Source organism: Pteropus medius, unplaced genomic scaffold (assembly GCF_902729225.1).
Source record: "Pteropus medius unplaced genomic scaffold, Ma_sr-lr_union100, whole genome shotgun sequence".
Taxonomy (NCBI): Eukaryota; Metazoa; Chordata; class Mammalia; order Chiroptera; family Pteropodidae; genus Pteropus; species Pteropus medius.
The window spans coordinates 8232667-8245906 of NW_024350319.1; the positions used below are offsets into that span (position 1 = coordinate 8232667).

The 13240-nt window shown below is 33.3% G+C and overlaps 1 protein-coding gene across 3 annotated transcripts in view; it reads right to left on the reverse strand.

Annotated features, from left to right (window-relative positions):
- The window catches only part of ERICH3 (glutamate rich 3), a 100074-nt gene that overhangs the window by 12151 nt on the left and 74683 nt on the right, over positions 1 to 13240 (reverse strand). For all 3 annotated transcript variants that reach the window (XM_039838601.1, XM_039838600.1, XM_039838602.1), the window contains exon 12: positions 5815 to 6264. In XM_039838601.1, coding sequence (XP_039694535.1) covers positions 5815 to 6264 — 450 coding nt within the window. The remainder of the gene's footprint in view (positions 1 to 5814; positions 6265 to 13240) is intronic.

Consider the following 13240-nt stretch of genomic DNA (forward strand, 5'->3'; position numbering starts at 1 on the left):
CATTCTCTCTCCTCTGCTTGTTTTGAAACAAAATAAACTGACTGCATCTCAAAATATACTAAGATTCTTAAGCAGTTAAGTATCAAAAGAAAGTTTTGCCAATAACTTTTCATCTGAATTTTAAGAATGTAAAAAGGCACTAAAAGCAAAGATCTATCAAGTATATTCTAAGTTCCCGGTCACCTTGAAAACTATCCATGTGCTTTGACCATTCTTGTGTAACCAATCAATTATCTTCCCAACATCTCACCACGACAAAATTCATGACTAACATCACCTGCCGACACAGTGAAGATGTTCCTGTGTTACCTTTGGCATTGAAACATGGCCCACAAAAACCCAGGATTAATTACAAACTCCAGACCACAGCTGTTCAAAGATAACAGCTGCAGAAGCTAAAGTCTATCCTCTACACGGTAGCTAAAATAATCCTTTCAAAACTTTCAGATCATGTCATTTCTATGCTTACATTTTCCCAATGGCTCCTTATGTCAGAATTAAATCCTCCCCATTGCATACAAGTGTCTCCCTCTGGCCTTAAATTTGACCACTCTCTGGCTTGTCCATTCTGCTCCTGTCACACTGGCCTCCTTTCCAAATCCCTCACTGAGCACCTATGCCCTAAACTTGAGTCTCTGCATTTGCTGCTGTTCCCTCTGCTTCCGGTGCTCTTTCTTCAGATAAGATACTTCATTCAGGTCTCTGTTCAAATGTCCCCTCAATCAGAGTGCCCATCCTTAAAATACCACACCCCTTCCTCAAACCATCACTCTATCTTCTTACCCTTATTTATTTTTCCTCTAGCACTTAGCGCAGATACCCTGTTACATGTTTATTTTCCCTTATTAGGCATGTCTCCCCCTAGAATATAAACTTCATACAGTCAGAGACTTCTTTATGTTCACACAAAGAACAGTGTGACATAAAGCAAATACCCAACAAATAGTTATTGATAGAAGAAATCTGTTGGAATGGACAACTACTTGCTTTCACAATTGATTCAAAAATTGTATTTAAACTGCAACTCATAACACATGATTTTTTTGTTCTTTCATCAGGACCATTCTATCCTGCTTGTACGATAATAAAAATGCATTTGACTTTACTCATAGCATTATTTAGGTTTGTATTACCTGGTCAAGTGCCATGACATCTCCCGATTCACATCGAAAAGTATAAAATGCCTATTTTCATATACATTTTGCATTATACTCTACTTTATAATATTTTATTCTTAATGCTTTATTTATATTCATAAGGTATAAATTATATTAACTTTACAAATTAATGCACCTGAATTGTTCCACCATTAGAGCATATAGCAAATATTGTATCATAATGCATTAAGACAGCTTAAACTAAAAATAACATAAAAATAAACATGTTAAAATAACACTGTGCTCTATAATACTGGATTAACTTCCAAGGACACGCTCTCATTTTAGCTAGCAATTATGTTTTACATTATCTACTTTACTGCATTCAACTCATCTTTTATATCAGTTCACTGATTTGTTGGTTGACTTATCAAAGCCCAATTAAGTGAGACATATTATAAAATAGTTAGAAGGAAAATATCACTTTATGTTATCAACCTGAAAAATACGAAGGCACTGAATGTGGTATTTTACAAATTTATCCACTGCTATAATCTTAAGTGAAAACAATTCAAATTAAGTTATATTAGCTTGCTCACTATAAAACATCATTAATCATATATAATACTTTAGTCCATAGATCTATTCTTAACATAATCACAGTTTTTATTCTGTCTAGTTGAAAAGATGATTAATTTAACACGATACAAATATGAGAAATAATCTTTATATGTTATCTCAGCCTTCATTTTATTTCAACCTAAGGATTTAATCAGGGATCTAAGTAAAATATATGCATTTCAGTCTTTACCAGCCTTCTGGTCTAATTTACATAAGCTGTGTTTTGCAGCATAGTCACCTAAATAATATTCATCTCAAATATATAACTTTGATTTTATCCCTCTCACTTCTAAGCCATTTGACTGAAGAGTCAATTAAGAAAGAAGAACTATCTACAATCTCTTTACTTGACATCAATATCAATATAACAAATGATGAAATCAAGATCTGGCTGATTTTATCTGAAATTTTCTTAGAAATGGTTATTTACATAAAGGTCTTTGAGAATATTTATGACTCCTTTTATTGTTATTTCAAATATTTACAAATTTATTGCATCATTCCTTGAGTATATTTTTAAAACATCAGCAATCAAATATTATAATCTATTCATTCTTAGATTTTGATAGTACTAATGTTTTTACAGCATTCTGAATATTTTTCATGGTCTTTGTTTTGTTTTACTTATTAATGTTTTATTTTCCACTATACTTTATATCTCTGCCTCTGGACTTTTGTAACCCAGAAATTTTGTTCTTTTGTGGAAGGTGGGACATAGAACAAATCTATCAGTTCTTACATAAAAGGCTAAAAGGCTAAACATTTTTTTTTTAAATTTGCAAAGTTATAATATACTAAGGCAATACAATGGAATAACATGTACAATAAATAAGAATAAAGTACAGTTATGTGTGCTGATATGAAATAATAGTCAAGATAACATTAAGTGAAAAAAGCAAGCTATAAAACAAAATGTATCACATTTTTATCTGAATATAAAAATAATATGTGTTCATATAATATATGAATACATTTATATATGTATATAAGTAAAAAAATTTTCTGGAATCATGTATAAAAAATTGTTATCTACCGTTATAGCTCTGTCTCTTGGGAAAGAGTAGAGGCTGAGCAAGGAAGACTTTAGCTTTCATTTTATTCTCATCTGTTTTGTATTGTTTAAGCTTTTCAACCAATCTTTTGTAAGAGAAATATTTTTAGAAAAATCTCAAAATCTCTACAAACTTAGATCCAGAAATTGCACTTCTTGCAACTTAGCCTAAGAAAATAATTATAAATTTTAAGTTATCTTAAGATTAAGGTATTAGAGTACTGCAAATACTCTAATACTGTAAAAATAGCAAAAAATCTAAATATCCAACAATAAGGAAATAGTTAAATTATGAGAAAAATCACTGAATGTAATAATAACAGACATGAAATACATTCATAGAGTACATAATAACATAAAAATGCTTATGATATAAAATTAAGAATAAAAAGCAGAATCCATTTTATAAAAATATGACAACATAAATGTGTAAACCCTAAGTTTAGACTTAAAAAGCCTGACCAAATCTTGAAAGTGATTTTTGTGTGTGATAAATTTATGGGTGATTTTTAAAAATGACTTTTCTCTATTTTCTAGATGTTATTTCCTAAGCTGTTAATGAAAGATAAACACTGATAAAGAGCCTTGGCAGATATATTAGAGTTTAAGAAAGATAGTCACAAACCTTACCATCTAGTCTTGAACCCGCCTTAATACAAAGATGATAACAAAATGTTTTAAAATTATAGATGTTATCAACTCAAGGACACAGGGTTCCCATAGTATTTGAGAAAAATAATAAATGTACACACCAATTCGCAAAATCAGAAAAAAATAAAACCCACTCTCTTCTAAGTGACATAATATTAGTACAATGTTTCTGCTATTCTGTGCATTGTCAAATTACAGCCTACTTGTGTACATCTTACTTTACCGAAAAGATGACTACTTACATAAATCCAGGTAAACAATCTAGTTTACTGAAGTGGAAATAAAAGAAATAATAATAATGTCAATGTTACTACTGAACTTTAACACCTCTACCTTTTTTAATCAGCAGTTTGACAAATTGTAAAAATTTTCTAGAATATACATTATATGTATCAGAATTGAACAATGAAATTCAAGATCACAGATTTGAATAATTTCACAAAAGGGTTTTAAGTATATTTTAATAAATATCTTAACTCATACATGGCAAAATCCTTTTGAGAATGTTGGGGATCTTTATGTTATAATCCTTGGCAAACAAACTTTTTCTGTAAAGAGCAAGATAATGAACTTAGAGCTTTGTTGGCAATAGAGTCTCTGTTGCAACTACTTAACTCTGCCCTTGTAAGGTAAAGCAGCCTTAATAATATGTAAATGAATGAGCATGAGTCTTTTCCAATAAGACTTTATTTCTGAAATTTGAATCTAATGTAATTTTTGCATGTCACCATTTATTCTTCTTTTGATTTTTTTCCCAACCATTAAAAAAAATTTCTTAGCTCATAGGCAATACAAAAAGAAAAGGTGATAGGCCAGATTTGGCCTGTGGGCTGAAGTTTGTCAAACTGTTAGTTCTAGAGTTATTTTTTAACTTACTAGAAGGTTATATCTTTTGCCTCATTCCACTATCCGGAATGCTTTTATCCTCCTCCATTCCACCTTTAAAGTCTTATCTAACCTTTATAAAGGCTTCCTCCAACAAGTCCTTCAAGAAAACTTTCAAAGTGTCCTTAACCAAATGAAACTTCTCTTCCTTTGAAACAGCATAGCACTTGTGCCTTCTCTGGTTTTACATATGACTATTGACCTTTGTCCAATTATTGGTGCTCCAATCCTTCCTTTTAACATTTTATGAGAGAAACCTTCTCTTGCACATTTCTTATTGATCATGATGTCCTGTACATAGTAGAAAGTTAATAATAATGGTTGAATTGAAAGATAACTATTCAACATCCTCAATTCCTAGATGTAGGTCCATTGGTTTAATAACAGTTTTTGAGGTTCTAAAAGAAATTTTATAAACATCGAAAGTATTCATAACTTTTAAAACACCAATGGATTTTAGTAATATTTAAATACGAAAACAAATTTTATCTTGGAATCAAGAATGCTCACCATATTGTCAGAGAAGGACCGAAATATGAGTTACAGGGTACAGGGTGCTTGCTATACGAGATCCAAATATCTGGCAAGCATAATCCAGCTGTTCATGGGACACAATTTGGTCCTTTAAATGTCCTCCTATAGTCACGAAAAGTATCAGAACTTTCCTGTGTTTCCTGCTAAGATACTGAGACCCGATTATCCTTGGATACTCCTCCCTCTTCTCATGTGAAATGAAACTGTCCTACACGCCCAGGAACCCCCTGGACCAGGAAGTTACTCAGCTCCAGAGACGAACTCAAAAGTGAAGTTTAGAGTTTTCTATTACATTTTCATATTTTTGTCTAAATCTAAATTCCTATTGTACAGATAAAATAGGACATTATGAGGAACTCGAACCACTCTGCCTAAATTTAAATCTTAAGAATACTTATTTAGTTGTACAATCCTTACCAACTTAATTAACCTCTCCAAGCCACAATTTTGTCATTTGTAAAAAGAACATAATAATAATAATAATAATAATAATAATAATAGAACCTAACTCATGGGGATATTGAGCTGTGAGGATTAGATGAGTTAATATACATGTGTTTAGAAGTAGCACATAGGAAGCACCTATCAAGGTTAGCTATGATATATATAAGTGCATATACACTAAGAACAAATAGCATTGCTGGTATTAAATAACTTCTAAAAAGCCACACATACCCTCGTCTTCAAGACATGTATTGCGTTTTATTTGATTGAGATAGAATTACCAGAGGAAGGAATTTACAGAAAATAGGAGACAGGCTATATAAGATTTATCAAGTAATTTTTAAAATGTAATAGAAGGAAAACAGCAAGCTGAAAATACATGTATGATTATGTGACAAAGAGAAAAAGGAAAAAAATTGAATCCCTCTGGTGTTATCACAATAGTATTTTTCAAGCTTTGGCAGAATGCAATGATCAAATCAGCTTCCATGCATGGGGACAATGGCAGGCCAACTCACTGGCCATACTTACCACCTTTCTCCACCCTACAGGGACCTGCCTTTCTGTCCTTCACATTAGCAGTGTTTCCTTCCCAAAGCTTACTCTTATAAGTTTCCTTTTCTTCCTTGAAAACATGTTCTCTGGACTTCGCAGATAAGCCCTCTGCAATCATTTGGGTTCCTTTCTCTGTTTCTTCCTCAAGAACATTCTCCAAGCTTTCCTCTGTGGGCAGAAGCTTGGTCTCCATATCTGCTTTTATTAATTTTTGGTCTTCAACTTCAATTTTGAGGGAATCATCAATTGGAAGGTGGGATTTTTCTGGCTCATCATTTTCACTCAACTCCCGAGAAGGTGAACTTCTGGCACTTTCATTTGGACTGTTTTCCGCATATGCTTTCCTATCTCCCAGTGCAGACTCATCTTCACTGCAACTAGAATATGGGTGACTTCTGGATGAGGATGATGAAGCATTGTTTACATCTATAAATAACAAAAATGATGACATCATAGTTTTTCTCTAAAGCAATGGGTTTAATTGTGGGAATTATGTTAATAATCATACTAAAATTGTTTAATATAGTTTAATAGATTTGATGCCCTTTTTCTGTATATTCTAGATATATGTCATGATAAAATAAATTTAATCTGTGAGTCTATAGAAGCTCTCAACAGGAAATCACATTTAAAAACCAACTGTATTTATTTTTTGAAAGTCATTTTATTGGAAAACCTTTGTAAGTATGTATTTTGTTACAAAAGAAATGAAATAATCTTTCACTTGCTCAGTAAAAATACTTAGTTCATTATCATCCTGGATAGCCACAGTATTCTCTGTGCATAAAGTTTAAATTGTTATCTTCTATAACGCTCACCTTAGTATACCCTGGCAGCTGAGTAGAGTAAGATCTTAAGATCTATGTATTTGGATACTGCCTAGACACTTAATAAATATTTCGAGATGATGCTCTGTGTGTGTGTGTGTGTGTGTGTGTGTGTGTGTGTGTGGAGGAGGAGGAGGAGATGTTGTCTTAATTCAGATTCTCCAGAAGCAAATGCTGAGATGAGGGTACATGTATAAATGATATAGTAAGGATATGCTCCAGGAGTAATTCTTACAAGTGTGGAAGAAGCAGAGCAGGAAAGGGAAGAAGTCAATCAAGAGAGTTATTTTGAGAAACATTTCAACCTCAGTCTGATCCCACAGGGACCTCTGAAGTCTAAATTATATTAAAATTTTGCTCCCTTGATGGAGTTAGGCTTTCATACTCTGCTCCAGCCAGATATGGCTCCAGGCCACCCTAGGGGGATGTAAATTTCTTGGCACTTCCAGGTTCTTTGTGCCTGAGGGTGAAACAACTCCACAGTCCGCAGCTGTCCTCTGAAGAGGGCAGAGGGTGCAGAAGCTGGAGGTGAGCATACAGAATCAGTAAAAGAGACTCTAGGAGATCTGGGCACTATACTTATGCGATACTACAGATATGTAGTCTAGAGACATTGTAGCCAAAAATGGTTTAGTACTTACTACCCCAGAAAACTTTTTAAAAATCTCCAAGAAAGTAACATACACACTGAATCTCAACGAAGAAGATGCACATCCTAAAAGTCACGGCATTCACTGCTATGGACCAGAGAAAAACAAACTTTTAAAAAAAATTTGTAACCAATATATCTCTGTTCATAATTGCTTTTATAGAATATATTTTCAAATGAAATGTCCTACACCTACATGGTGCCTAGCTTTCTTATTTTCTATTCTCTGTGTGCTCCTTATTCTTTTTTCGGCTTCTTTTTCTGTTTCTGGTTGGCAGCTGCATAGATGGCTGTAGCAGTCGATGTAGAGTTTAAGGGAAAAAATACCTGTCTTTACTTTTATCCTCTTCTCTTGCTCCTGCCAGCCCCAATGGCTCTCCATGACAGGTCTTAGCATTTTAAGCATAGTCTCAGAGACATATCAGAGTTTCCACAAAGATTTGAGAGATGCTACACAGCAGTAAAAAACAAACTCTGAAAAGCCTTTAAGCAACAGAACCCCTAAGTACAGTTCCATTTATTCTTATCTCCTAACTACCTTGACAGGTACCACATGACCACTGTTTCTCAAAAGAATCACAAATTTTAGCTGCTCAATCTTTATTTCCATTATATTAAATCTGGATATGCTGTCTCTCTGTAGGGAACATAGCAGATCAAGGACAGTTGTTCTCTATCTTATTTCTACTTGTTCAGAAACTTTAGGGACTATGGTTTCCCCCTTTCATAAGTACCTCACATTTGTTTTTTGTTTTTTAATAAAAAACAACTCTTTTTTGCTAGTGGTTTGATCAATGGTTTTCATTAATTGCACAATTAGCTAGGACACAGCATTATACTTGTTCTGGATTTCAAAAGAATATTCAGATCTACCATCTTGATATTATCTTGATGATGCTCACTTTTGACTCTGACAGTTGTTCACATAATAATAATAATAATAAAAATGAGTGCTCTTCTATGTTTCTTTAGTAGCTTCTATTAATTGTATTATTTAATTTCAAAAGGCTGAACCATACTCTGCTTCAATTTTGAGTCAGTCCTTTAGAGAATGAATGGTCACAAAGTGGAGAAAGTATCTGACCTCCCATATAAAATAATTTCAGTTTTCAAATTTTTCTTTAATCTTGTCACATAATTTCATTTCACTGTCATATCTTATTCTCATTTTCATACAGACACTGGGGCAAGACTTTGCCTACAAAAATAGCTCAAAATGCTTTAGGGCCATGTAATGGGATTTTCAACACTATATTTATTTATTCTCTTAGAAATAAAGTGAGTTTTTATATAAAGGAACTTTTTATGTAAAGGAACTTTGAGGGCACATATGTAAATTTTTTTGTCATTAGGAGGGAACAAGTAATCTTAGAGGCATATTAATAATCAACTCTGCCTCTCACCCAATTCCATTTGTCTCTCCAGTATTCCCTCCGTGTACTGATGCTGAAAGAATCTGCTTTTGGTCTTCATGGTAAAGAGATGATCTGTATTTGTTCCTCAAGTCCTTGGCCAGAGCCGGCAAGTTAGTGTCATGGTTCCATGTCCTAAGCAAGATCTCTGATTTTTCTCTCTCTTCATTCAATCGGTCTCTTCTTTTCATGTCATTGATAACTATTCATTGATAACTGTTCCTTCTCCTGCATCACTACTATTTTACACAACATGAGATTCAGAGAAAATATGTTTTTCTGTAAGACAAACCTAGGTATTCCAAGGTTTTACTCAGCTAATTAATAGTTTTGACTTTGGTTATGCTACTTAAATTCTCTACACCTCTGTGCTCTTGGCTGTCTATTAAAGATAATTTTACTTACTCTCCATAAGTCATCATAGAAATTACATTAAAAAAAATATATCTAATCTAATCTAATCAAATCAAATAATCCTTTCTTATGACCTTTTAGTTTTTTTCTATGAAATCATACCTGCTAAGTATATTCTAATAAATTTCTTTCTTGTGATTTCACTCTGTACATTATATTAATAGTAATCACAGTTATAATTTATTGAGGAAAAAAGGGAAAAAGAAAAACCTTGATCATGATTACATACCTACGTGTAACAAACAGTTATGAAATCACTTTATAAGCATCTCATTTAATCTCATGGAATAGTTATTTATTTTCTAGATTGTTCTAGATCTTCTAGAATGCAAAGCTCAGAGAAGTTAAATAATACCCAATGTCCATTAGCTATAAAGTAGCAAGTTTTATAAAACACTTTTTTTTGTAAGGACCCACTATAGTAAAACCAAGTCCCTCCACCTGCCAAAAGGCTTTCAAACAGAGAACATCCACTGTCATGGACCCTTCATGGCTTCTCTTAGCTAACTTCCCACTGTTACCATTCCAGGATGACGGATAGAAAAGAGTTCTCTCCAAAACAACAGAACTCACAGAATTCACAGTCTGTCCTCCCTTTTATATCTCTAATGATCATTCTTAATTTTGTTACTACTCTAGAACCCAGACAGAGTTCATTTTAAAAACTCTGAGGCACACGACATGAACACAGAGCAAAAGATAGCTGTCAAAACCTTCCTTGGTTTATTTACAATGCTAACCATTATGCTATGTGTATGAAACTACATGGCATTTAGTTACGTGTAATTTAATACTGTGTGGGCAATCACAAAAATTACACACACACACACACACACACCAGTAATCTCCAGTGTTCATACTACCTGCCTATCTAACTTGATATACGCCTAACCAAGGGCACTGACCACACACACCACAGTCAACATCACTCCTGCACAGCACATTCAGAATGAACTCTGCTCTCCTTTCTCATAACTGAGGCTCTGAATTGTCTTTCACCTTCTTAATCACTTACGTAGATTCATTCACTAAGTACATACTGAATACTTCCTACGTGTCAGGCAATGATCTAGGTATTGAAGATACTATAGAGAAAAAAGCAGGCCAGGTATCTGCTTCCACACTCTAGATGCACACTGCCTCCTTTTCCATGAGCACAATAGATCAACTGCATATGTTCATTAAGGTGTTTGTTCATTATCCTAACAATGACTGAGGATAGCTCTTTCAGAAGCTGCTGTTATACTCTTACTGTATTTAGTAGCCATATTGTCTGTTTTGAATCAATTATAAGTCACAACCTTAGTTTTCAATCACCCCCAAGCATGGATCATGGTTCTACTATAGTTTTTAAATTCATCATTTCTTCTATTAGTTTCTTGATTTTAATTACTTTGTTTTTGGCTAACTAGTATGAAGCCCATATATATACCTTGATTTAAGTGCACAAACTCAAATATGTAAATTCAGTTAAAAATTTAGATCATCTCAATGACATACCATGTATCTCAACTCAGTGGACTCTTCTGAACTCTAACATGAATTACGTCCCTCTTTCCAATTTCTTAGTCCAAGAGTTCACAGCAAAATCTGCATAAATACTTCTACTCTTTTTTAAATTAACCATGGCACATCAATTTATACTTATACCATTACTTGTATTAGTATTTCTATCTTGATTATACTCATGTCCATAAAAATCTGTTTATATTATATATCAGATATTATGGTTCAGTCAATATTTTCATGTTCAATAACACCTAATTAGACATGTGCTTTGTACTCAATAATGTCGAATGAATGTATGCTTAATGAACACAGATGTAGAAATAATTAATTCCAGCTATGAACAGTCGCTAGGTATTTGTATTATGAGAGAGCATATGTCCCCATACTGGTAATTCATTACTCAGTTCATCAATGAAACAAATACATATGGTACACTGTAAGAATAAATATCTACAGGTAAATGTAGATATAACAGGAAAAGAAAAAATAAAGAAAGCTTAAAATTTACTTCATATTTACTTTTAATTGTACTTTACAAACATTAAAATTAATACTTAAAATACTGAGACTATAATGAAATCATGTGTCACATTGTGCTGCCTAAGTCTATTTACATTTATCCTTTAATCTGGTCAATCAACTGTGAATTCCACAGATTTTATTGGGTGCCTGGGCAGTGCCTATGCTATGTACAAGGCAGATTCAAACCTGCAGAGAAATGCCTCATGGAAAAGTATTTATGTGAACTAAAAGATGCTGCTTCATTTAAGTATTCACCTGAAAGCAATGACTTACTACTTCAACAACTGAAAAGTGAATATAGATTGAAGAATTCTTATCATTAAGAAAAATTAAAGTTTGACTAATTATGCACAAATCACACACATAGACTTTGACCAGAAGGCCTCCCACAACCTTCTTCCCTAATCCTTTCTGGCCCAAAGATCAGACAAGTTACACTGAAGTTCACAGAGTGTGGCTTCACAGCATGTATAATGTCAACATAGAAGAAGCAGCCTTCCCTCATATGCATCTCTTCAAGCTCATAGTAAAGACAAGAAATGAAGAGTGACATTGTTGCAGTCAGTAAGTCAAGTAAATAGAATATTTGTGTAACTCTGGGACCTAAAAATTCTATTAGGCCTACTTCTTCAACAGACTGGAAAATAGCATAAGTGAAGTGTTATGTCTCTTACTAGAAAAAAAAAAATTGCTTTAATTCTTAAGTTCTTTTCTTTGTATTCTGGAAACAAATTCTCTTTTCCATCCCACAACCCCCTCTTACCTCTTTCTCATAAGGAGCTACTTAGTCTTTCCCGCTTACTCATAGCACTATCATTGAAACAGTTCATAAAAGTATGAAAGTATGTTCTCCGTGACATGACACTTCCCCTCAACCTTATAACAGTCATCTACGACAATATATTTTCAACTGGTGAATTAGTGCCTGGGGTTGCCAACACAAATGCAGAGAAAAGTAAGCTGTCCTTCTTTTTAAACGATAGTAAGTCTCACACATCATTCCTAAACCGGGGTCTTCTCTTAGCTCTCAGTCCCTAGCACTCTATCACTCACAGGCTGCTCAGCACAGTATATTTATCAAGGAGGGCGACGCAATTGTTAGCTGGCAGTTTAAATGGGACCAACTTGTCATGAGAGTGACAGCCTGGGCAATTGTTTGCCCTCTGGGAACAGGTGCAGGCAGGTTCAAATGAAACACATCCAAATACTAACAGCAAGATTCTTAATCATGTCAATAAAAGGGATGTACTGGTGTCTGGAATTCAGTGGTCACAATACGCCTCTTACACTTTTGAAGATCAAATGCTGTTTAGCTTTTCAACAGAGTGTTCCGAGGAATCTATCATGTTATAATCATTATTAATACATGCTAGTTATTTGCTGGATAAAATCTCTCTAACTCTGATGTTCTACATGCTAAAATGCACATTTTTAAATAACATAAGATCAGGGTATCAAAATAAAGAGATGGAAAATAAAAGAGCCTGGAAGTGGAGAAAACAAAGACTAATAAACAATGATATTTTGTTTCAGAATAATGGCAATGTTTTAACATAATAACAAGGATGCAAGGGAGCTCTAAAAGGATAGGTTAATAACATCATTACAAAAACAACAAAATTAAATTAGTGGCCAATTTAATTTTTGGCTCTTAAATTTCCCAACATTTGTGGAATAGATTTTATATATTTTAATAGCTGTCATTACATACTTATTTAAAATATTCCCTATTCTATATCTATATAATGCATTGAACTCTGTACAATGTTTTTAGTAATATTCTGATAACAATCACATAGCTTAAATATAACTAGATATTATAGCACTAACAAAACTACCTTAGAATTCTTAGTGTTAAAGAAATCAAGTAATTGCTTAATATTTACAAAGTATCTTTTAGGAAATCACCTCTGTGAGGAATAACAAAGATAACATACAGTCCTAGCTTTCACAGTGTTATTAATTTGTTTAATTAACTCAAGGGGCAAAATTAACACACATGAAATAAGTGAGAAATGAATAAGCAAGGAATGAGGATAAGAGTAAAGACAGGCATTTTTTCCCTTAAA